The sequence below is a fragment of the Heterocephalus glaber genome, unplaced genomic scaffold (assembly GCF_053883595.1).
Source record: "Heterocephalus glaber isolate CG9 unplaced genomic scaffold, H.glaber_assembly_v1.0 deba00000809, whole genome shotgun sequence".
In the NCBI taxonomy this organism is placed as follows: Eukaryota; Metazoa; Chordata; class Mammalia; order Rodentia; family Bathyergidae; genus Heterocephalus; species Heterocephalus glaber.
This window is the reverse complement of record NW_028258163.1, coordinates 5,143,358-5,169,382: the sequence shown is the minus strand read 5'-3', so window position 1 is coordinate 5,169,382 and position 26,025 is coordinate 5,143,358. Positions and strand designations below refer to the sequence as shown.

General features: G+C 45.0%; 1 protein-coding gene and 1 long non-coding RNA gene across 6 annotated transcripts in view; one reads left to right on the top strand and one right to left on the bottom strand.

The window, feature by feature from the left end:
* Positions 1-9,419, bottom strand: part of LOC110345201 (uncharacterized) — a 332,723-nt gene extending 323,304 nt beyond the window's left edge. For 4 of the 5 annotated variants that reach the window (XR_015449796.1, XR_015449798.1, XR_015449799.1 and 1 more), the window contains exon 1: positions 410-9,419. This is a non-coding gene — a long non-coding RNA (uncharacterized LOC110345201). The remainder of the gene's footprint in view (positions 1-409) is intronic. The other variant, XR_015449800.1, reaches the window with a different exon arrangement.
* Positions 9,420-9,487: 68 nt separating this feature from the next.
* Positions 9,488-26,015, top strand: Thbs1 (thrombospondin 1). The gene is made up of 22 exons (XM_004861528.4): positions 9,488-9,641; positions 10,181-10,275; positions 10,513-11,072; positions 11,910-11,985; positions 12,268-12,470; positions 12,567-12,689; positions 13,626-13,719; positions 15,377-15,550; positions 16,069-16,245; positions 16,558-16,731; positions 16,999-17,126; positions 17,351-17,503; positions 17,930-18,148; positions 18,559-18,666; positions 19,192-19,351; positions 19,487-19,605; positions 21,008-21,242; positions 21,447-21,674; positions 21,831-22,102; positions 22,528-22,625; positions 22,733-22,872; positions 23,966-26,015. Exons 2-22 carry the CDS (start codon positions 10,209-10,211, stop codon positions 23,971-23,973), a joined length of 3,516 nt encoding a protein of 1,171 aa, XP_004861585.1. The 5' UTR covers positions 9,488-9,641; positions 10,181-10,208; the 3' UTR covers positions 23,974-26,015.
* Positions 26,016-26,025: the final 10 nt, after the last annotated feature.

The following is a 26,025-nucleotide window of genomic DNA, read 5'->3' as shown; positions in this document are numbered from 1 at the left end:
CTGCCTGAACCTGGGCTGGCCAGCCTGGGGAGCACTGATGTTTCTCAGGGGAGCTCACCTAGGGTCATTCACTCCTCTATGTTTTCTATTCAGCCATAGTAGGGGTTCAAAGTTCATTGTCTTTTCTCCTTTTTGAATTTTGTATGTGTTTACAACCTAAACTATTCAAAGAAAATGCATGTTGTTCTTGGGTGTTGATAGAGCATGTTTTCTGAAATAAATGTATTTTCACAGATAACTAATCTTAAAACCTGTATAAACTTAACCTAAGAACTGTTTTGTAAGCCCTTTCTCTTTGGAATTTAAAGTGTTTTTATGAACAGTTTGATTAGGGGTATGGATAATTAAGCAGATCAAGAAAGAAAAGAATTTAACTGTTTCCTATACTCACTTATGCTTTGAGGCTTACCTGAGTGGACCATAAAGCTTGTCCTGGGTGTGTGTTCATGCATTCATCTGCTTCTTCATTCACAAAAGGTGACTGCACAACTGTTAGGTTCAAGGCACTGTTCTAAGAGAGGTATCTAGGGAAGAAGCCTGGAGAATTTAAGAGCAAGATGTGAACACACATAAACACTGAAGGTACTATTACTTTGGCTTCTGAAATCTTGGACTAATTACAGCTCAAGAAAAGTGATATCCATGTGGCTAGCAAATCTGCCAACAAAGGAGATGGCAGCAGAACAACCCACAGCAAATTTCATCACCCAGAAAACTTAATCCATTATGCTCATCCAAAGAGAAAGTTAATTACTATTGGCTTGGATTAGTTGCTTTTCCTAATTTTGCAGTATTAACATAGAATGCAAGAAGAGGCAAGAAGGAGTTCCATAATACACTTAGGACAATCAAAAATACAGATGTTCTCTCTGAGACCCTCGTGATTGGTCAGATTCTCTTAAGCAAATGCTGAAAGGGCTTAGTGCAAAACAATGGAAGTTGCAAATGTGAACCCCTTAACTGATCTTTCTTCTGTACCCAAGGCCCAAGCCTTTCTAAGTGGGCTCTTTTAAGACTGATGTCAGGTACCACCTCTTCATGAAGACCATTTGTGACCCTATCTGCCCCCAACCCCACACATACAAGTAGACCAGTGAGTCTCCTGCTCAGCACCCCACACACCTCAGTATCAGTGTCTTTCACAGGCCTGCTGGTGACCTGGCACATAGTAGGCACTTAATAAATGATTTCTGAATAATTACAACACACAGCTTATGAACTTTTCAAAACATGAATATAAGAGAAAACATAAAAAAAATTCATCATGTGCATTTAAATAATAAGAATATATAAAGGACTCAGCCATAAAGATAAATCTGGGTCATTTGTAGGAAAATGGATGCACTTTAAATCCATAATACTAAGTGAAATAAGTCAGATGCAGAAGATTAAATATGACATGATTTCTCTTATGTGGAAAACCCAAAGTATAAATAATTTAAAGAGCAAAATAAAAGAGACATGATAAGAAACAGGGAGACAGACTTTGCAGAGATGGGAAGGGTTCTGGAGATGAGGAGAGACAGGATGGAGAGGAAAGGAAGGGGAAGTGAAAAGGATCAAGATGCAGTATGTGTACGTACCAGTTTCCCCATGGTCAGTGTGCTTCTTATGTATGTGTCACAAACATACACTAATAAAAAAGAATACATAAGGGAAAAAAGAATATGGAAAGGAAATTTTACATATACAAACAGAAAAAAAAGTTGGGTACAGTAGAGGAAGAACACTGACCACAGGGTATTTGTAATCCATGACATCTTCCAAATTGCTAAAAGCACAGTAATTAGGCTACAAGTAGCTCTCATCTCTAACCACTGAAGGTGTGAGGTCCATTTATTTTTAATAGTAGGGAGCATTTCGGAACAGGACATTGACACACACACACACTGAAGGCACTGTAATTTGAGCTTCTGAGATCTTAAACTAATTAAAGCTTTCATCATTGGAGCTCATCCTCAAACTTTGCAAAATTATTGCACTTAGAGGATGTGAGATTACAGTCCAATAAAACTTAGACAAGTTAACCTGAGATATTAGTTGGTTTACCTAATTGTTATTCTGTTACACCATAATCAGGGGTTGGTGGTAAACAATTCATATAGATTATTGTAATGATTAGCACAGTTAGGTTATACTTTCCTTTTCCCCTCCGGCTTAACTTATTCTCCAATATGCGTAGAAATGTCCCTGTCTGCAGTGCTCCTACTACAATGCATCTGTAAATGTCTACCACATACGCACAGAAGCACCAAATGGAAATCCCGTGCCTTCCGGCCCTCACTGACACCTCACACCCTCTGCTATAATCCCAAAGCTCCTGGCCTCTTCAGTCTCTTTCTTTTCCCCTCCCCAGACAAGGATCCAAAGGCGTTGACAGCCAAAATGCACAGCATTCAGTGGGTCTCACTTTAAACGAATAATATAAAATTAAGAATTCAAAATTAGGTAAAATGAATGTTTGTTTAAAATGAGAAAAGGCTCAACCACTGAACAGTGAGAAATAAACACCACAAAATCTGGGGGAAAATAAACCCTGGGCACCCTACACTTTGATACCACTTCCACCAACTACTTTCTGGCCATGTATACTTAAAACTTACTTTTCCTCCAGTACTTATGTGCATCCAGCGTCAGTCACCACAGGCTGACACAACCTGTCAGGGCACCACCTCGAACCCCACACCTTCAGGTTAGGGCCCCCGTGGGCAATAGGAAGACTCAGGCAATGATGTCTTGTAATTACTCCACTGCATGTACCTATGCAAGACACATAAATACATCATTCTACTACATCCCCCTAGTCATATCCAAAAAGTATCTGTAGTTGCTCCAACTCCAGCATGAGGAAGATCGTCAGAGGAAACTTAAAATGGAAAAGTCATTGGGCTTGACCAGGCATGGTTAACATACCTTGCTTTTGCAAATGTTACCAAACAAATGAAAACATTTCTAGGGCCCCTCCACTAATCAGACATTCAAGATTTAACAGGGTCATGAGGTTCAAGGTCCTGGGCACTATTCCTTAGGAAGGAATGAACAAACTGTTGAGGGAAACAGGAAGAGGAGTCATACAGATGTCCTCTGCCTTCAAGTCTTAGGACCAAGAAGGATGAATGGAGTGGTTAGAGTTCTGAGGAAAGTTGGGACTTTGAACTCCAGCAAGTGGACTCCAGGTTGACGAATAAAATGCACTGAGTTCTTCATGTGCGTTACTGCACCTCATCCTCACTACCACCACAAGGAAAAGGAGAAAGAGATGGAGAAGGAAAAGAGGAGGAAATGAAGAGGAAGAGGAGGAGGAAGAGGCAGGGGGAAGGAGGAGAAAAAAAGCAGAAAAGGGAGTAAATGAAAGAGGAAAAGATAAGAGGAAGAAAAAAGAATAAAAGGTGGAATGGTGGGCAGCCAGGGAGATCAAAGATCAAAGAAAATGTTTCCTCTGCGCTCTTCTTCCCTGGGATGCAGCCATGTTTATCCTCAGTGTCATAATAAAATTAAGGCTTTTTTCAGACTATACAGTCATCCTCTGAATTTAGAAAGAGTGACAATCCTTTTGGCTCAGTTCTGCAAAATCCAAGTTGTTATGATCACACAATGAAAAAAGGAAAGAGAGAGAAAACAGCCTCCTAGAAGATTGATATCACTGTAAATAAATGCCCAGTGACCCCGCCATCTGGTTGCTGTCCACGTTTTCCAGAGGATGTAAGTCTTTCATCCAGGCTTAAATCGGATGCCAATCTCCACGTCAGAACAGATCTTCAAACTTTTTCACATAGTCCTAACATTTCCCAGCAAGAATGGAGTCCACTTGTCTTACTCTTTAATTTTCTTCCAATTAAAAAAATAGAAAATGGAAATATCACTTAATCAGGAAAGTACACGTGAAGAATGTTCAAAAAATTTGAAAAATTACAATTAACATATGGGTAGTTTGAAGTAGCATATCAAATTTCAGACAAGTTAAATTCTTTAGGGGAAATGAGTTTAATCAGCATCAGAAGCCAACTTCATCATGGAAGTGCTGGAAACTCCATTGTTTCACAGATTTGCAGGCTCATTCAACTTCTTCATTGTCAGGGACCTCTGGAGGACACTCAATAAATCTCCAAGACACGGGGTGAGATCACACCTAGCCCAAAATTCCAGATTAACCACCTACCCATAAACATTTCAGAAAAGATGTCACAGTCTGTCTCAGGAACATTCCAACAAGTTGTAGTCCACACTTCCAAGAAATCTTCTATTATTTCCAAAAATACTGTATTGCTCCACATCCTTTGTGAAAATAATAGATCAACACCTTTACCATCTCAACAAGAAAGAGAAGTGGGGAATTAAGGCATATTTTCCCTATCTGCAAGCCAATCGATCTATATTTTTTCAGTCCTTCAAACATGTATTTGTATGGCTGCTGCACATAACCAAGGAAATTCCTGGAACCCCCACTGTGGGCAAAGCATCTAACATCTCATTCTACAAAAGAATTGCCCAGCACTGGGCAGAATTAATTATTATTTCACAGTGCCTAGAAAGTTGAGAATCCAGCCAGGGATTTAGCTAAGTGGTACTGCCGCCTGCCTTGAAGGTGCAAGGTCCTGGTTTGATTCCTGGTACCAAAATAAATAAATAAATAAACAAACAAAAAAGAAAGTTGAGAGTCCAAATTTGTTCCCATTCCATAAAGCCTGTATGAGAATCAATAGTGATGCTCTACTGCATCATAAACTGGGAAGCTCTGAAACGGTAGCACACTTCTAAGGCAACTGACAAACACAGACTCAAGCCAAAGCATAGCATCAACCACAGAAGCAACAGTGAGAGTTTAAGTAGACTCAAAAGACAACCAGGGAGCTAGATTAAGTCCTCTTCTCTGAAGATAAAAGACAAGGCTAACATAGCTTGATGTTCCGTTAAGAAGCAATGATCAATCTCTGCTGCTTGTCTTTCCTTCCTTCCTTCCTCCTCGCTTCCCAAGTTTACCACCTCTCCGTCTGCCTCTCCTGGGCACATATCCTGCTCTTAACTGCCAATCTGGTAAACATTTCTGCTGATTTCAATACTGAAACATCTTAGAAATCCTCTTGAATCTCAAAGAAGGAAAAACTCAGAGCTGGAAGTCACCTGGTGGTTTTCCGCATTTCCACCACCAACAGGCTCTACAGGCTTTTTCAAGTCACATCACTCACTGACTTCTTCATCTATTACCTGAGCAGTTGGACAATATGGCTTTTCTGGCTTAAAAAAATTATCATGCCTCAATTTTGGAGGAACTGTGAGAACTGGTAGAGAGAGAAGTAGCTAGGAGGTGAGAAGTATGGCTTGGACTCATTAAATTAAATAACGTGGATGCTTTCCTAGCTCCCTCTTGATATGTAAGGCTTTGTATGTGTGGTTTCCTAGTCACTTTCCCATCACTGGGCCAATGCTATCTTTAGGCAACCTCTTATTGGCCAGAACTGGGTTGCCTGCTTTTTTTCCCCCAAATTAGTCATTGGCTGGGAATCAGGGAAAGGGAGGAGGTAGTGAACCTAAACCAATATTTTTGGCCCCTCCCACTAAGATCAACTCCCCCAGAGTACCATTTCCATTCTTGAAGGAGGGGTGGAGTGTTTGAGAGATATCATCATGTCCACCCAGAGAGTTAAGGGGTGACTGTGTGAAATGGTACAGCTGGTTCAGGAAACAGTGAGTATTCCAATTCTTCTGTGTTAACTGACTTGAGCAAAAAGAGATTTGGAAATTCAAGCATAAGAGTTCTTCCCAAGCCCAAGGCATTAGGTACTTAACATCTGGTTCTTACACATTTTTTTTAAAAAAGCTAAATAATAAGGAATGTAAGGTGCCAGGCACAGTGGCCCACACCTGTAACCTCAGCTACTTGGGAGGCTAAGACAAGAGGATTATAAGTCAGAGACCAATCTGAGCAACTTAATGAGACCCTGTCTCAAAATAAATAGACAGACAGATGATAGATAGATGGCTAGATAAATAGATATAGATAGATAGAGCTGGAGACGGAGCTCAGTGGTAAAGCATTGGCCTGGCAGGCATGAGGCACTGGGCTCTATAGCAGTATTACATCACCACCAGCAATAATAAAAGATGATGATTTCCATGATAAAGATAATGCATGCTTCAAAATTTCACAAAAAGAAGAAACAAGGCAACATAAACCCTCTGGACAACAGCTCATAGACGAGAAGAGCTTGGATGTGTGCTTGATGGATGCATAAGAAAAATCTGTGCAGAGTTTCTTTTTTGCTCTGACCACAGAGGAGACTGAACTCAAAGAACTTCAAACCATAACCTCTCGGGAAATATTCAGAGGGAATACATTTTTGATGTCTTCATTCTGAAGATGCTACACTTTCAGACTGCCCTAGAATACAGCAATGTTGGGTTGCTGCACATGTCCACGAAGTTTCCCACTGCTGAGTATTTCCAACCTGAGGCAGAAAGAGGATGTGGCTGAAACTAGCTGGAAAGGAGGCATGACAAGATCCCAGGACACATGTGCAGAACAATTCTCAGACCCCTGCACCTGGGTTTCTCAAGAGAACTGGAGCGGGCTTCTGATAGGACAACCTGGCCAGCATGGGAAATACATTTTTTTAAAAAGGGACAGTCGCCCTTAAGCACTCACCCCTTTCACCGTAGCCCACCCTATGCTGTAGAGTGTATCTTTATTATTTCCCCCCTTTCCTACTTTTACTTGGCCCAAGCTCACTCTCCAGAGCCTTTTTCTCCCTACCCTTCCATTTGTTCCTACCCTTAATAAATGTAAAACTTTGCCGCTGTTTGTACTTGTTTCATCCAATTCTTTGCTTGTGACAGAAAAAAACTAAAAAATCACCTGTAGGAGACTCCAGCACCCCAAAGCTCGATTACAGACCCTTTTCAAGTCCTGACACAATCACAGTGCACCTTGCTGTAGTACTTTTTCTCCGTTACCTGGTTATCCATAACCACATGCGATTTTTAAACTACCACTGATGGCTCTTCCCTCCTTTTACTGTCAGTGTGTTTAAGTCAATCATACCTCCAATTAGGGGAACTTGCATAAGGGAAATCCTACAGTGAAATGCCACATGTCTTAAATTCCAGGTAAGAAAGTGATCCTCACAGGTGACAATTTGGCAAGGAGATAACTGTTCTTCTCCCTGAAAGGCCCATCCCTTGAGTCCATTATCAATTCATTAGCCTGAAATCCTGGTGCTCCAAGGTTGAGGACACACATGCCAAGGGACAATGGCCCCACTATTAAAGGTAGCAAGTTTTCCCTTTGCCGATCCTACTTCTCTGAAAGCTCCCCAACCCTCAGGGGTGCATCTGGGGACTGGAGCAGCAAGGATATGGCTGAGTTCCTTACAGCTGCCTAGACACCAACCTCTGTGACCCTTTTTTTTTCACCAGAATAAGTGGAAAGCCATGTCTTGGGGAAGGGCGTTGTGTCTGGTATAAATAGCTCCCTTACTATTGCTGCCAGCTTTCTCTAACAAAATAGCTCTTCACTGCCACCATATTGATCACCTTTCTACTTGGACAGCATGCAGACATTAAGATTCTTCTTGCAATCAAGCTCCAAGATAATTCCATATTAGTGTCTACAGTCCCTGGGCCAGGGAGCAGACAGACTGAAGGGGTCCGAGTGCTGGTTCCTACTCTATCAGTGTGGAAGAGAAGCCTAGGGAAGATGATCTCTTTATACAAGGACCTCGCACCCTCATCTGACCCCTACAAAACCATCAGGAAGGCCAGAGGAGCCTACTGGCCACCTGTTCTGGAACTGTTCCTAAATGCCCAGTATATGGAAGAATTAATGGCAAGTGGAAAGATTTGAAATCACCTTTCATGAGCAAAGTAGATTCTGGAGAAGTAGGTACCGAAATCTGCAGATCTGTGTGGATGAATAAGCGCCTATGACTTCCAGGACAGGAATCTGATTTGTCTTAATCATCCGGTAGAACCCTTTGCTCTTGCCTCTCAACATCTGAAATCCAAGGAACTTGTGTCCTAGGAACGTGCTTATCTGCTGGAAACACTGATGTGTATATTGAGTAACTAGAAAACACTCCACCAGCACCCCCATGGTCACACAACACTCCTAACGCAAGAAGAGTGAAATTACTGTTTGATGAATGTAAGCTCCTGGATGTTTCCAGCATTTAGAAGTCCTGCCAGGTGTAACTGAAGAGAAGGGAGGTGAACCCTGGATTCCCCACCTCCCCCACACTGCCTGTGCCGAGATCCTTATTTGGTGATGCTTCTAACTGCATCCTGGTCTCTCCCGCCATCCCTGACACGACCTCACCAGGGAAAGTAGAGGCTGCTGACGTCCTTTCCTAAAGAGATGAATGGAATTCCAGGAGGCGGGAGTCATGCTGGCTTGGGACGGTGGCCTGGGCGCCAGATTGCAGTGACAAAAGTATCAGGCAGCCAGCGGTGCTCGAGGCAATGTGTGTACCCACAGAAATGTAACCCACACCTCGTCTTTGGGAGCCGAAAAATGAGAAGGGGGTTTAAAGAGGAAAAAAGAAAAAAATAATAGAAAGTAATTTATTACTCTATTGGTCTGTTCTGTAAATAGTTTAAGGCTCCGAAGCCAGCTAGTTCTGCAAATTCTCCAACCGGGAGTCACGTTAAGGAGCACGAGTGGGCACAAAAACTGTTTTTCAAGACACAACTTCAATTTTGACTTGAGGGAACTGGAAATGAGTTAGTTTCCCTAAAATCCGCTCCCCCGCCCAACTCTGCGCAGGTCCCCTTGATCAGAATACGCATACCGCCCCCAAGCGGCAGGCCGTGGAAGCGCCGGAGCAAACGGGAGAAGCGACTTTGGCCGGGCCCCGCAAAGTGCGTCCCTGGCTCTGGGAGGGCGAGCTCGGCGTACGCGCGGCCTGCTTTAGGGGGTCAGGCGGAGGGCAAGGTGCAGGCCAGGGCTGGAACGCAGATTACCGAGGACTCGCGGCCCCCCACCCGCAGGGTGGACGAATGAGGGGCAAGAACATAAGAACAGCTTCTTTAACACCCAGTTCTCTCGGGGTCCCGCGCAGGGCCTACTTTGGGGCGGGGGGATCCATCGCAAAGCGTCTCAGCCACCGCCCAAGCATTCCAGGAGACAGGCTCATCTAAAGGCCACCCTCCCCAGGGCCTCGGGTAGTCCACAAAGCCGCGTCGCCGCTCGGGAAGCTTGTGCGGAACGCCTCGTGCTCGTGGCGCAAGAGTCGGAGCGCGGAGCCCCCGCGTGCCTGGGCGGCGTGGGCGGGCACCTGTTTTTCGGAGAAGTTCCCCGGCTCCGGTGCCCCGACCTCGGCCTCCCCCTTCACTTTCTAGCTGGAAAGTGGAGCGCCGGGAGGCGGGAGGCGGGAGGCGGGAGGCGGAGAGAGGAACCCAGATAGCCCTCCTCCGCTTCCTGCCCGGCCGCCGCCCATTGGTCAGAGGAATCCCCAGGAATGTGCGCGCCCCTTTAAAGGCGCGCGGCTCCTGCGCCTCGCCAGCAGTGCCCCGAGTCCGCCGCAAGTTTGGGCTCCGCGAGGTCTTCGGGTGCAGCGTCCGCCTCCGGCCGCCCCAGCCCGGGAGGACTCAGCGTCCCTCGGCCCGCCCTCGTCGCCGCTCCTGCTGCTGCGCCGGCATCCGCACAGGTAAGCCACCTCCGGCGCCCCTCCAGCCCCAGGCTCCAGAGGGGTCAGGGCGGCTCACATCTCCTACTCGCCCCTTTCCAGCTCCCAGGGAGCTCTTTTCCTGGCAAGGCTCCAGAGCCATCCTCTCTAGCCTGGGGGTCGCCAGCAACTCTCCGGGAGAGCCCAATTTTCTCATTTTCCAAGTTTTCCCGAAAGCTTTACATCACCCCTCCAGGTTTCTACTTCTTAGCGCTTCCCTGACCCCCACCAAACTGCATCTGTCTTTCGTACCGATCACTCCCTCCTTTCCAACAAAGACACACACCCCCCACCTTTGGTCTTTGTGCCCCTCCGCCTTGAACACCGCGGCCTCCGGCCTCCAGCACTCTACTTTTGTACGATGCCCTCTGGAAAGTAACTCCTGTTGTCCTGTGCTCCAGCAGTGTGGGGCCAGAGAGGCATTCGGGCACCCTTAGCGCCCTGCCCAGCCTCGCCTTTTTTGCCCACGCTCCCTGCTTAGCTGGTCTCTGACCCAGAGCTCTTGTGCTTTCCCCCTACAGGCTCCCTGCTGGACACAAACAGCTCACCATGAGGCTGGCCTGGGGACTCAGTGTCCTGTTCCTAGTGCACGTGTGTGGCAGCAACCGGATTCCAGGTGAGGCCACAGTAGCCCTTGGGAGTGCGGGAGCGGGGTGCAGGCGACCTCAGGTGTGTCCACTGCCATGCTCTCTGTCCTAGAAGTTTCTGCCCAGAGCCCTGGCTGAATGTCAGGATGCAGCCTACTTCTGGTAATTAGCTCTTGCAGTGGCTGCCGTTCACCCTGTCCCCGGTCCCAGCCCTCTACACCTGGCCCCAGCCTAGAAAGCTCACTATGTTCTCTCCCGCCCTGCAGAGTCTGGGGGAGACAGCAGCGTGTTTGACATCTTTGAACTCACGGGGGCTGCCCGAAAAGGTTCTGGGCGCCGGCTAGTGAAGGGTCCTGACCCGTCCAGCCCAGCTTTCCGCATTGAGAATGCCAACCTGATCCCACCTGTGCCTGACGACAAGTTCCAAGACCTAGTCGACGCTGTGCGGGCAGAGAAAGGCTTCCTCCTCCTGGCCTCCCTGAGGCAGCTGAAGAAGACCCGAGGCACATTGCTGGCGGTGGAGCGGAAAGACCACTCTGGCCAGATCTTCAGCGTGGTCTCCAACGGCAAGGCTGGAACCCTGGACCTGAGCCTGAGCGTGCAGGGCAAGCAGCAGGTGGTGTCAGTGGAGGAAGCTCTCCTGGCCACTGGCCAGTGGAAGAGCATCACCCTGTTTGTGCAGGAAGACAGGGCCCAGCTGTACATCGACTGTGAAAAGATGGAGAACGCTGAGCTGGATGTCCCCATCCAGAGCATCTTCTCCAGGGACCTGGCCAGTATTGCCAGGCTGCGTGTCGCAAAGGGAGATGTCAATGACAATTTCCAGGTGAGTCCTCTTCTTGGAACCGTCCACAAGGTCATTTGCTGGCCAGCTGACCTGCCACCAGGGCCACAAGAAGTATTGTTTGTAGATTAAGGCAGCAGCTCTCAAACTTAGGGCACCTCAGAAAATCCCTGGCAGGCTGGCGAAATCACATACTGCTCCCCCCAACCGCAGGGTTTCAGAAGCTGTAGGCCAGGAGAGGGTCCTGAGAATTTGCATTTCTAACAGGCAGCAGGTGCTGCCCTTGCTGATCCGACTAGGATCCATTCTCTGAAAACAAGCAGTCCGTTCAAGTATTAGATGCTCCTTACATGTTTGAGGAAATAACGTACTTCACATGCATTCCACCAATTTTAATGAAATAGATACTTTGTATGAGCAGAATCAGTGCCACTTTGCCATCTGATTGCTGGGGGTTGGGGGGATGCAGCCAGTCTGGAACCAAAGGTTGAAATAGTGGTTATGTGTTGCTGCAGCAGCTTATTTATTGCCTTAATTTCTAGACCTTTGCAACTGTGGCTTTGAACTCCCACATTTAACTCTTTGACATTGGAGAGTATCGTTATATCCTCTGAGCTTAGTATCAGATTCCATTTCCTGTATACCCAAGTAGGCTGATAACTCATTTCTTGGTAAAATAGTAAAGACTTGGCAGGAGACATAATTAAGATTTTGAGGTTGTGGGGCCATTACGTTGGTGTGTTATTTTGACATGGTGATCTTAACACTGGAACCCTTTAAGCTTTTGGTTGCAGGTATCTATTGTGTGCAGGGAGGCTGTCTCCCCCACCCCCACCCACTCTCAACATTCTACAAGTAATGTGTGTCCTCTGCCTACAGGGGGTGCTGCAGAATGTGCGGTTTGTCTTTGGAACCACACCTGAAGACATCCTCAGGAACAAAGGCTGCTCCAGCTGTGAGTACTCTGTTTTTAGGGTACGTGGGGAAATGAGGGGTAGGAGGTTCCACCGAAAATAGACTGAGAAATTCAAGCAATAGTGTTTGTGCATAATTTACTCAGGAAACAGCTAAAAAGTATACAGAGGTGACCTCAAAGGGCATTCCCACACAAATACATACCCTCTGCTTGCATCCCTTGTCCTCCATGAAATGTTTACTCCAAGGACTCAAGGGCTGGCTGGTGAGGTCATCAGTTGGAAGCCCTTCTACTACTTTTTTTTTCCATTATGTTTCGTAGCTGCTACCAATGTCCTTCTCACCCTGGACAACACCGTGGTGAATGGTTCCAGCCCTGCCATCCGCACTAACTACATTGGCCACAAGACAAAGGACCTGCAGGCCATCTGTGGCATCTCCTGTGATGAGCTGTCCAGCATGGTCCTGGAGCTCCGGCGCCTGCACACTGTCGTGACCACGCTGCAGGACAGCATCCGAAAAGTGGTCAGTGGTCTCTGACCCCAGCCCCTAGCCCTTGACAATTCACCCCAGCCAGCCCCAGATGAGTCTGGACACTCATGGCCATTCTCCCCCTTTTAGATGGAAGAGAACAGACAATTGGTCGAGGAGGTGAGGAGACCTCCCCTCTGCTATCACAATGGAGTTCAGCACGGAAATAATGAGAGGTGGACTGTGGATAGCTGCACCCAGTGTCACTGTCAGGTGAGGGATGGTCACATGCTAAGAACTGATGGCATGTGTTTAAAGCCACATTTTCTCAGGAAATACCCAAGTGGCCACAAGGGTTCTTTTTAGGTATCATGGCCTGCTACCACAGGGGTTTAAGATGCAATGGTGACATCTACAATTCTTTAAACTCTCAGAAGATTGATCAGAGTCTTATAACACTCCAGGTTAAGAACCTAAGGCGACAAATCTACTTAGACATCTGAATAATTGCCTGCTTTGGTTCAAAGACTTAAGTGTTGGATGTCCAGTAAATAAAACCTGCTTAGAACAGTCCTCTTTTTCCTCCCTCCCCCAACCCTGATTTGTATTCAGCTCATACATAAGGGTTCTTTTAACACAGTCCTGATTGTTGTTTGGGTCACTTAGCCCCATACTGTTAGGATGTCACTGTCTACTTAGCTCAGATGGCACCAGACAGGTGAGTTGGGGCTTTACCTGGCTTGCAAGCAGAGTACAATTTAAATACACAGATTACTGAGTTTGGGAGCCAGCTTCAGAAATTCTTGTCCATTCTAATACACCACCAGATCTATAGATGAGGGGAAAATACTTATAGGTTTTCTTTTCCTCCTAAAGGTAAAATATAAAAATTTAAAAGCCCTGGCCAAGTTTTAGGAGTTCAATTTTAGATGTGGACTTGACTCATAGTGTTAGTTGATTCCTTATATATAAGTTCTTTGTGTTGTAACTTCCATACCTGACTGACTCTTCGAAGAATGGAGTTACAAGTATACAGCATCAGAACACTATGATATTGCTGCAGATGGGACAGAGCTTCCCTTAAAATCCTTCCACTAAAGACTTAAGCCCTGCCCATGTCGTGCCTTGTCACAGAACTGTGATAGGAGGTAAACTTCTATTTGCAACATGCTCGGTGACCCATTTCCCCCGTGTTCTCTCACCGTGCAGAACTCAGTTACCATCTGCAAGAAGGTGTCCTGCCCCATCATGCCCTGCTCCAACGCCACAGTTCCTGACGGAGAGTGCTGCCCACGGTGCTGGCGTAAGTCCCTACAATGGCATGGCCGTTCTCAAATGACACTAGGTCCCTTCTACTGCATTCTGAACAGCTAGACTGAACACTGCCCCCAAGACTGCCCCGTCATGTCTTCATTCAGTTTCTTGCTGCTACAACTGAGGAACTAACTTCTCTGGTATTTAAAGTCATAAACTGTGATGGCAAAAATCAGAATTACCCCTCTGTATAGATGATCTTGGTGTAGCTTATTCTGACTTTATGCTTTGAAGGAAATGAATGTGTACCAGTAGTAGATCTAAGTTGACTACTTTTAGAATTTTCAGTACAGAGTTAAAAATCTGTTCACCTGCGAAATTGATAGGCTTAATGGTGTGAGCATTGGACTAAATTGCACTTGAAATTTCTGCCTGTTTTGTCTGCAGTGGGTAGGGGGCTGAAGAGAATAACAGGAGTTTGGACTTAGGGCACTAAAAGAAGTTAGGCACTGTACTGCTCCAGGGTACTTATCTCTGGCTTTTGTTGGCAGTATGATTCTGCTGAGATAATATGTAATGCAGTAGGTGCAAGTCATAAAAGTGATTCATCATCATTAAGATAAGGAAGAAAACAGGGAAGTGTTACTTGCCCTCCCCACACACACCTACATTATTGGCCATAGCTCAAAGTAACCAGCCCCATCCAGGGGTCACAACAGTGATGTTGGTACTGTAATGGTCATTTGTGTATTTGTTTCTGTTCAGTATTCACTTGGATTAAAGGGATCAAACTGGCTGAGGGCTGGCATAGTACTGAACTTGAATTAAGGATTCCTAGGAAAGCTTCTAATTGATGGCAAAAGAAAACAAGTTCTCTGCCTTCTGTCTGAGACAGATAGATGTGATTGTACTCAGGGTTCCTGGGCAGATGGTAAACAAACACATTTTTCTGCTTGGGCAAATATGCGCAGAGAAGGCCCCAAATGCTAGCGTGAGAGGAACAACAGTCTGATTAACCTCCTGGCTGAGTTGGAGCCAGAGCCAACAGCAGCCAAGTTGTCTTCAAGCTCATCTGTCAAACACATGGTGTGACGCTTCCCTGGCAGTCAGAAATGACTATCAGCAGCTGAAAAGTTCAGCATTCTTGGAAGGCTGAGATTGGAAATGCCTACCCAGATATTTTAAATCAGTAGAGAAACTTTGCTGAGAGAGCAGAAAAGAGGAAGTATGAAGAGAAGAATGCAGAGTATGAGAAGGCTCATTTGTACCAGGCAAAGCATCCACTAACCCCAGAGCTATATGCATAGTGATGTGGCATCTGCCCCTTGGCTGCTGGCCTGAGAAATGTATCACTTTCATCCTGTTTACCTGAATCTTTGATATTAAGTTGGACATGTCATGTGCAGTATGGTGTCTACGGTTAACAATACTGAATTGTATATGTGGAATTTGCTAAGAAAGTAGATCTTAAATGACCACAAAAAGTGGTAACTCTGAGTTATGATAATTCACGACATTTGTAATCAGCATAGCAGTGTATACATATATAAAACATCATGTATATACATTCAGTATTAACAGTTTTTACTTGTTAATCAGACCTAAGCTAAGGGGATAAAAAAAGAAGAAAAGAATATATTGCTTCAAAACGTCTGACAGAGATAGTCTTAATCATCGGGTACTACGTGGCCTCTGTCTCCCTGCAGCCAGTGACTCTGCAGATGATGGCTGGTCACCCTGGTCTGAGTGGACTTCCTGCTCTGCAACGTGTGGCAGTGGGATTCAGCAGCGTGGGCGGTCTTGTGACAGCCTCAACAACCGATGTGAAGGCTCCTCTGTGCAGACGAGGACCTGCCACATTCAGGAGTGCGACAAGAGATGTAAGTATCTTGTCTACTTAGGAGTGGAAGGGTCTGACCTGCGCTGTTGTCATCACCAAGAGCAGGTCCACAGCAGGGTGCTTGAGAGCACAGGTTCCCCGATCTCTGGACTGAATTCCAGCTCTGCCACTCATTTCTGCACTTTGGACACAGCTTACCCTCCCTGCAGCTCCCTCCTCATCTGCAGCATAGGGATGATAACGATAGTTCCTGAGGTTATTTTGAGCATTTTATGTAGGTAATGCTTATAGAGCAGTAGCAAAGAGCTGGCCTCATGGTAAACACCCTGTAAATGTTAGCTTATAGACAGAAACACACAAAGACAGCTAAATTATGATCTGTACTCCGCTAGGAAAGATTCCCAGTGACACTGGGATGTTGAGCCAGCTCCTGCTACACATGAGGCTTCCACGGCTACGGACCATGTGCTAGAAACATCTTTCTGTGTAATCGAAGATCGCTTCTCTTTGACCAGCTCCAGGCCAGCACCATTTATGACCATCTGCTTTGCCTTTTAGTTAAACAGGATGGTGGCTGGAGCCACTGGTCCCCATGGTCATCTTGCTCTGTGACATGTGGAGATGGTGTGATCACCAGGATCCGGCTCTGCAACTCCCCCAGCCCCCAGATGGATGGGAAACCGTGTGAAGGCGAAGCCCGAGAGACCAAGGCCTGCAGGAGAGACCCCTGCCCCAGTACGTGTGCGCCTGGCCACAGGGCCAGTTGCGGGTAGCAGCTCCGCCCAGCTGGTGGCCTGCTATCTGCAGCCTCCAGTTCAGGGGGTCAGGGGAGGGCAAGGTTACTGACTAGAAAAACAAACAGGAGCAAAGTCCTGCATGTTCAGCAGCTTCTCTTAATGAAAAGCATTTCAATCTTGCCCTCTTCACAAACAGTCTTTCCATGTGTCAGGGTAACAGGTTTCTCGGACAGGCTTAGGGGAGTCTTCTGTGATGGGTAAGGCTTTAAAAACTGATGTTGGGTTTTGCATACGATTCATTTTGTTACAGTCAGTGGAGGCTGGGGGCCCTGGTCACTGTGGGACATCTGCTCCGTCACTTGTGGAGGAGGACTGCAGACACGTAGCCGGCTCTGCAACAACCCTGCACCGCAGTTTGGAGGCAAAGACTGCATTGGTGATGTGACAGAAAGCCAAGTCTGCAACAAGCAGGACTGTCCAATTGGTGAGTGACACCACCCAGGGCAAAAATACCCTAGGAGCTTTCTGTTTTACTGAATACTGCAATCAGCAATTGGGGTGGGGGGGGGGGTCCTGAGTTTCGCTTAGTCCTGACTGAGTTACTCTGAAATGCAGGTGGTCCATGTCATCTCAACCAGTTGTCAGTAGCAGAGACCCTACAATATCTTATTTGCACTGTTTTTCAAGTGGCCAGCATGGCAGTAGAAGCAGCTTAGACCCACCCTAACCTGTGTGTCTCACTTTGTCCCAGATGGATGCCTGTCCAACCCTTGCTTTGCCGGGGCCAAGTGTACCAGCTATCCCGATGGCAGCTGGAAATGTGGTGCTTGTCCTGCTGGTTACAGTGGAAATGGCATCCAGTGCAAAGATGTTGATGAGGTGAGGAGCAGCTGGCTCTAGGTCACTACATCTAGGAAAGCAGCAGCCTGTCCCACGTGCTTCCTTAAGGCAGTTTTCCCTTTTCCCTTCCTTCTTTCCTTGCATCCTTTTTCCTCTTCCTTCATTTCTTTGCTTCAGCCTCCCGAGGGCTAGGATTATTACAGATGTGTGCCATCAAAGGCAACATTTTCTAAACACTAAGCAAACTCTTGTTTCCCACACAGTGCAGAGAAGTGCCCGATGCCTGCTTTAACCACAACGGAGAACACAGGTGCAAAAACACAGACCCTGGGTACAACTGCCTGCCCTGCCCACCGCGTTTCACAGGCACACAGCCCTATGGCCAGGGTGTCCAACATGCCACAGCCAACAAACAGGTACAGTAGACTAGACTTACAGATCAGAGTAGAAGAAAGCCGACCTTGACCAAAACCACCAGCACAGGGAGGAATTGAATTTTATACTCTTCACAAAAAACTGGAGGGGAAGGAATATCCAGTCTACTTTGGAAGGCGTGACTTAATGGCCACCCTATTTGACAGTGCTGCTCTGAAAGCAGCTGAGAGCAGGGAGACATACATTTGCCTAGGAGCTGAACAATTTCAAGACAGGAAATGTAAAGTAGCATTGGCCCGTAGTCTGGGTGTTTTCAGAGGGAGAATGGGGAGGGACAGAGGTTACCCGCATTTACCCAAGCAGGGTCTCAGTCTACTCAGAAGCCACAGGGATCTGTTCTCTTCTTGGTTGTTTGGCGTGTGGGACTCTTGGAGGCTCTGAGCTGACACCAGGACCTGTGCCCTCAGGTGTGCAAGCCCCGCAACCCCTGCACTGATGGGACACACAACTGCAACAAGAATGCCAAGTGCAACTACCTGGGCCACTACAGCGACCCCATGTACCGCTGCGAGTGTAAGCCTGGCTATGCTGGCAATGGCATTATCTGCGGGGAGGACACAGACTTGGATGGCTGGCCCAACGAGGACCTGGTGTGTGTGGCCAATGCAACCTACCACTGCAAAAAGGTACAGCCACTTTCCCCATGTGCCTGCCATAGGACACGCTAGACAGTTTTAAATGCTGTAGATTTGAAGACGAAACCAATAGATGAACTCTCCTAAAGGCAAAGGGGCGTTAATTCTTTAATACTAAGTCATTTGGTGCCAAGAACATGAACAGATCAGACTCTTGGCAATGTGTACTGTAGTTAATTCTTTTATCCAAAGAAATGTTCACTACTCTACAAAATAATAGCATAGTGTGACTTGTGTTCACAGCATCTGTAAAGGCTGGAGCAATTATATAAACTATATCGATGCCCAATAAATTGTTTCATTACCTAACTTTCCCTTAAAAACATATCCGCTGTTACAGTGTTCTGCTGAGCAAAGGGAGAAGTGCAAACTCTAGCTTCCATGTGTCTTCTCTTTTCCAGGACAATTGTCCCAACCTCCCCAATTCAGGGCAGGAAGACTATGACAAGGATGGAATCGGTGATGCCTGTGATGAGGATGACGACAACGATAAAATTCCAGACGATAGGGTAAAAAATATCTTCCATCTCTCTTCCATCTTTTTAATTCAGTAAGACACTAAAACAACTTGAGGATACAGGAAAATTACAGGGTTATTGCAGAAAATATACCAAATTGACACATAGTATAATTAGAAATTATTCACCTTGCCTTAGTAGTTTAAAGATTCAGATTTGCCAAAAGAATTTCTAAGTGAGGGGTTTTTTATCACTGCCATTCTCCCCATTTGAGAGAGATAACAGTATTGCAGATGTATAAACAAATGACACTTTGTTCCCCAGATTCATCTCAAATGTCACAGCTAAATGAGAACTGAGATGATGAGATTAGATTTTACTTATTTGTAGCCAAGGGAAGGCCTTTCTCTTTCGTTGTGTCCTGTCTTTTCATTTTCGTAGATAGGTTTACTGTCACTGAAAATATCCGCTAAGAAGAGAATGATTATTGCCTGGCTGTGCAGTTTGCGCGTGGTTGGAGGCTTCTGCTGGTTTCTTGGGCAGTACCGTAAAGTGTGCCGTTTCTCCTCTTCACAGGACAATTGTCCGTTCCATTACAACCCAGCTCAGTACGACTACGACAGAGATGATGTGGGAGACCGTTGTGACAACTGCCCCTACAACCACAACCCAGATCAGGCGGACACAGACAACAATGGGGAAGGAGATGCCTGTGCCGCAGACATCGACGGAGACGGTAAGGTGCCCCCGACCCGGGGGGCCTGGCGTGGCAGACAGTGCCCACAGCTTCACTCCCTTCGTGGCTGTCACTACGCACTTTGCTCAAAATAGCCATGGCTGGTAAGTCTCTTACTCGTCTTGTTCTCTGCAGGCATCCTCAATGAACGGGACAACTGTCAGTATGTCTACAATGTGGACCAGAGGGACACAGATATGGATGGGGTTGGGGATCAGTGTGACAACTGCCCCCTGGAGCACAACCCAGATCAGGTAGGTGGACTCCTTTCAGAGTGGGTCAGTGAGGTGTTGCAGTGGCTGGGCCTGTAAGACAGTGAGTTCAGAGCAGTACAGATGCTCTCGTTACTGTGGCGCAGCACGTTCGTGTCAATAGCCTGCCTGTGTGAGCTCTTTGCAAAGAGTCCTGCAGGTCTCTAGAGTGACCATCCTGCAACTTCGATCTTGTCTTCTATAAGATTAACTTGACTCACTCAGGGTGATCTACCATTATTAAGATAAATGATAAATATAATGTAACTGAAAGAAATAGTCAAACTCCAAACATTTCTGAGGTCAGAAGAAAGCCCGTTTCTGTCCTTCTCTGTAACTGTTTGGCCTTACAAACAGACCATCCTTCACCTGTGCTGGGGAGTGCTTCATACAAACATTATGATACAGAATAGCTTTCCTGTCAGAGGGCATTTCTCCTTTGTGTAACTGCCCATCGTTTTCTACAAATAAAAGTTAAGAGAATATATTTTTAAACGTGGTGTTCTGGATGTTTACACATCAGCTTTTTAAAAATGGTGATATTTTTATAAAATTAAAGAAATGAGAAAGCCAGCTTCTCCTAACACTTGTTCTAGTGAAGTTGCATCAAACAGATGGCTTTGGGATCACCAGGGGAAGCTTGAACAACCTGGAATTGGCTTTGCTGACCAAATGGCATCAAGAAACAACTATTTAGAGTTTGAGACTTACCATAAATTAAATTTCTTCAATATCATTTAACTCACTAGAGGACTTTTTCATTCCTCTGATCATAAACAGTCTTAAAGTTCAAGTATCAGGTTAAAAAAAAAGTATCCCATACATACTGAATAATGTTAAGTACTCTGGGGAAATCTATTCTGAAAAAGAATTAAAGTCTGACTTCACCTGAGCCAATAGATGAGAGTTCTTATGGAGCAGATACATAAAATCAACTACCTTAAATTTTTTTTTAATTTTTCATATACATTACCCAATGTATAAAGAAAGTAGTGCCATGCTTCCATAATTTCATGACCTAGAGTAGAAGTTAATATGTCAACAAGTTTACACCTGAAACTTTCAATGAGAAATTACAAAATGTACCCAGAGAATTTTTAACATTAAGATATAAACAGTTAATACTGCTTTCCAACCTTAGTGATTAACTCTTTCTATGCTAGAAAGTTTTACATAAAAAAATCTTAAATATCCTTTTTTAATTTTCATATAAAAAAGATCAAGGAAAAAAAACTTTCAAAACTTGGCTACTAATATTATTTTTCTTCAGTAGTATAGAAATAAACAGGAAATGCCCTGGCCATATCAAATACAGGAGAATTTTCCCTGCTGAGGGGCGCATTAATGTTACCTTTAACACAGTGACTTAGACTCTTACTGACCTTCTTTTCTGTTGCTCTTCCAGCTGGACTCTGACTCAGACCGCATTGGGGACACTTGTGACAACAATCAGGACATTGATGAAGATGGCCACCAGAACAATCTGGACAATTGTCCCTATGTCCCCAATGCCAACCAGGCTGACCACGATAAAGATGGCAAGGGAGATGCCTGTGACCATGATGATGACAACGATGGCATTCCCGATGACAGGGACAACTGCAGGCTGGTGCCCAATCCCGACCAGAAGGACTCCGATGGTGAGTTGGTGGTGTGCTCTGTGGTAAGACAGTGACTCCCACTATGGCTGTCTGGATGGAGGGAATAAAAGCAGAGCCGAATGCACTGGAGAGGATGCAGTGGGTGAATGCCAGCTTTAACAAGATAAGAATTTCTGGTCTCCATCTGCTCCCTAATAGCAGTCAGAAGTTCACAGACAAGTTTCTCGCCTTTTCTGGCCTTAGGTGATGGTCGAGGTGATGCCTGCAAAGATGACTTTGATCATGACAGTGTGCCAGACATTGATGACATCTGTCCTGAGAATGTTGACATCAGTGAGACTGATTTCCGCCGTTTCCAGATGATTCCTCTAGATCCCAAAGGAACATCACAAAATGACCCTAACTGGGTTGTACGCCATCAGGGCAAAGAACTTGTCCAGACTGTCAACTGTGATCCTGGACTTGCTATAGGTGAGTAAGCCCTTTGATCAAAGGCAAATGCACACACGGAAAGAAGCAGATAGAAAACCTGGCGGTTGTACCTGTCCCTGTAGGTGCTAAAGATGTCCAGAAATACAACGAGAAACCTTCTAAAGTGTTTCCCCTTGCCCTGGCCTCGTTTTCCAGGTTTTGATGAGTTTAATGCTGTGGACTTCAGTGGCACCTTCTTCATCAACACTGAAAGGGATGATGACTACGCCGGTTTTGTGTTCGGATACCAGTCCAGCAGCCGCTTCTACGTCGTCATGTGGAAGCAAGTCACTCAGTCCTACTGGGACACCAACCCCACCAGAGCCCAGGGTTACTCTGGCCTTTCTGTGAAAGTCGTGAACTCCACCACGGGACCCGGCGAGCACCTGCGTAATGCCCTGTGGCACACAGGCAACACCCCCGGCCAGGTACCCAGCAGCCCCCTTCGAAAGGGATGAGGGATGGGTTTCTATGGATGTTGGGGACATTGCTTTGGCCAAGATTCCCAACAGGGAGCCTTAGATGTGCACATCACCTCCAGCAGCTTTAAGCACTGCTTTGTAAAAACTTAATATTGTGTGAGAGGGGAGCTCACTGTGACCACAAGTTACCCTTCAAATCTGAAAGCAGCTTCAGTCTCTTCGAACAAAAACTCCTTTCCCTTCCCTCCCTGCTGCTTTATATTCATTCAGTGGCGCACAGCAAATGGCAGAAGGCTTGGGGAAAAGCTGACATGGCAGCCCTCTAATCTAGGTCAACACAGCGCCTTTGAACCACCATTCCTTCCAGAAAGAAATCTAAATCTTCCCCCAATGGGACTATATTTCAACCCCTCCTTTTCTTTTTTCTTCAGGTGCGCACCCTGTGGCATGACCCTCGTCACATAGGCTGGAAAGATTTCACCGCCTACAGATGGCGTCTCAGCCACAGGCCGAAGACAGGTTTCATCAGGTAAGGTTGGACTGATTTGATTTTACTTACAGGCATGCTGATGGGCAAAAAAAGGAGAAGACCACAGGGTACCAGTGTTGTTCATGAGGTTTTGTTTTTCCCTGCAGAGTGGTGATGTATGAAGGGAAGAAAATCATGGCGGACTCAGGACCCATCTATGATAAAACCTATGCTGGTGGGAGACTAGGATTATTTGTCTTCTCTCAAGAAATGGTGTTCTTCTCTGACCTGAAATATGAATGCAGAGGTAGGACAATATTGCATTGAATATGGAGTTGACATCTCTAATTCAGATGAATAGTGAGGATGACAAGTAAAGGAGACTGATGTAAAGTCCATTTTAGCTCTGGAGGCTGAGGCAGGAGGATCACAAGTTCACGTCCCACCTAGGCAACTTAGCAATTTAGTTAAGACCTTGTTGCAAAATTAAAAATACCAAGAACTGGGGATGTAGTTCATTGTGAAAGCCCTGAGTTTAATCCCCTATACCGCCCCCCTACACACACACACACAAAGACTATTTTAGAGTCAGGGTTATTTACATTTTGCTTTTGAAGACAGTGCTAAAAGTGAGATAATGCCTATGCACTGTGGCTAAAGAAATCCTGAGTCCTTACTTACAGTGTTAATTTGTGTAAGCAAATTCCTTACAGTCTCTTCTCAGTGTTCTTCTGCATAGTGCATAAGTAAATGGCAGACAAGTAGTTATACAGTTGAGACGTTGTTAACAATACTTTTCTGTAAAATTTTTTTGTTTATGTTTGTATCTCACACTCTGCCTACCATTTTGTAAAAAGCCATCACAACACAAGTTGTCTTTCTTACCCTTTCCCTGTGTTGAAGGGGTCACTTAGTTAACTTTAGCTTTTCTCTTCCCTTTTTTCCCACCCATTGATTACTTAAATTCTGAGTCCAGCATTAGCCCTACCACAAAGTAAGTGCTCAATACGTAGCCAAGGCTCAGCCTACCAGATGAAAGCACTGGCCATCCAGACCAAACACAGCAAGAGTAAAGAAAGATGGTTGATGCTATTCAAAAAATATTTAACTTAGGACATAACTTTTCAACATCAATTTTTAAAATAAAATTCCCTAAACTTTAACACTGAAGCCCTTAGAAAGCATAATACTCTTTCTGAAAGGTTGTGCTGTGTCTTCATCCTATTGTTAAAGTCAGCTTCAAGAAATGAGATCGTAATGTGTTTGAACAATCTTAAATTACGCCTTCATCACTACAAAAGTAGAGCTATCCCTGGGTCGTTAATTTTCTAAGATGAGTGTGCCCTTATTAGCTCATTTTCATATGTGCATTTATTTATTTTTATATATTTATTTAACAGATTCCTAATCATCAAACTGTCGATCAGAGTACTGGTCATAACCAATGCTGGTTTTGCGCCTTCTGGAACAAACAGCTTGAGAAACCCCCAGGATCACTTCTCCTTGCCTTCCTCTTTTCTCTGCTTGCATCAGTGTGGATTCCTAAAACATATCTGCCTCAAGAAAATGCAGTTTTCAAACAGACTTGGCATTCAGCCTCCAATGAATGAGAAGATACCTTCCAAGAATATAAACAGTGACTGGTTTGCTTTCGGGAAAGCAAAAGTGTCTACTTGCTTCCATTGGAAACCTGCCCACTCCACTTTGCTTTGGGTGCTCTTGTGGGGCCATCTCTGAGCAGTGGACTCAGAAGCATTTTCAGGCATGCAAGAGAAGGGAGGACTTACCAGAATTAGCAAACAAAACCAGCCCTGACACACTCCCTCAGGAAAAGGGACCAGGGGCCAAGGCGCTAAGGAGAGGGTGCACACCCAAGAGGCCACTGTACGGAAAAAATGCGGAGGAACTGTTACATGTTGGTACCAAATCATTTTCAGGGGACTGAAAGACTATTGCTGGATTTCATGATGCTGACCAGTGTTAGCTGATTAGCCCACATAAATAGGCACTTAAATTGAAACAGGGAAGGCAGGGGAAGCCTGGCTTCTGATGTCCTCCCCATCCCCACCCCTTATACATCAACTGTGGTGGCCAGGATGGGGAGTCAGAAGCTCTAGGCAGTCTGGCCTGGCCTGGCCTGGCCTGGCCACATGGAAATTGGTGGTTTTCCTCCAGGTGTACCTTGTGCAGATGGAGCAAGAGAAGAGCAAAACCTACCATCTCAGTGAGCTCCAGCTGCCTCCCCAGGGAGGGGCAGCTGCGCTTATATTTTTATGGTTAGAAAGGCACAAAATTCTTATCAACTTAACTAAAACATTCCTTTTCTCTCTTTGTACCTGAATTACCATGGAGTTTTCCAATTCTGTCTTTTGGACTGTATTTTTTTTTTTGGTCTGTTCTTGTTTTCGTTTTGTTTTATATAAATGCTTTACAATGTAAAATATTTATTTTTTACCTACTCTGGAGGATCTGTCTGAAGGATTATTGCAGAACGGGAAGAAGCGTAAGGGCTATCCATATCATCTTTGTTAGAAGTCTTCATGACTGTAAGATTGTAAATACAGATTATTTATTAACTCTGTTCTACCTGGAATTAGATTTCATATGGAAAGTGAGCAGGTAGCTGAGCTTTATCAGCAAATCTCATAAGAAACTGCTTTTCACTTTGTGCTTAGAGTGAATGATTTGGAATTTTTTTTGTTTTGTCTTTTCAAGTGGAATTGGTTGTCCATTTTCAAATGTTTTAGATTGCAAAGAAAGCCATCAGATCTTTAATACTATTTTACCCCATAGCCTTGCACCTATTTCCAGGGAGAAGAAAAGTATATACACCTATTTTTTTCATTTTTCCAAAAGAGAAAAAAATGACAAAGGTGAAACTTACATACAAATATTACCTCATTTCTTGTGTGACTGAGTATGAAATTTTTGGATCAAGCAGAAAAAGTTTTAGTGTCTAACAAATTAATAGCTACTGTAGTACCTAAAGAAGTTAATGTTGTATATAGTAAAAAATTCTTTGCAAAAACGTATTCCCATAAGGAAATAGCATTGAAATGTTAGTTTCTGAAAGTTATGTTTTTTCTACAATCTTGTATACCATTGCTTTATTTTTGTAAATTATTTTCTCATTGCCATTGGAATAGATATCTCAGATTGTGTAGATATGCTATTTAAATAATTTATCAGGAAATACTGCCTGTAGAGTTAGTATTTCTATTTTTATATGTTTGCACACTGAATTGAAGAATTGTTGGTTTTTGTTTTGTTTTGATTTGTTTTTCGCTTTTACTCCCCAGTTTTTACTATTTGCCAATACCTTTCTCTAGAAATGTGCTTTTTTTTATACACATTTTTATCCATTTTACATTCTGAAGCAGTGTAACTTGTATATTACTGTTTCTTATGTACAAGCAACAAAAATAAATCATATGGAAATTTATATTTATACTTACTGTAT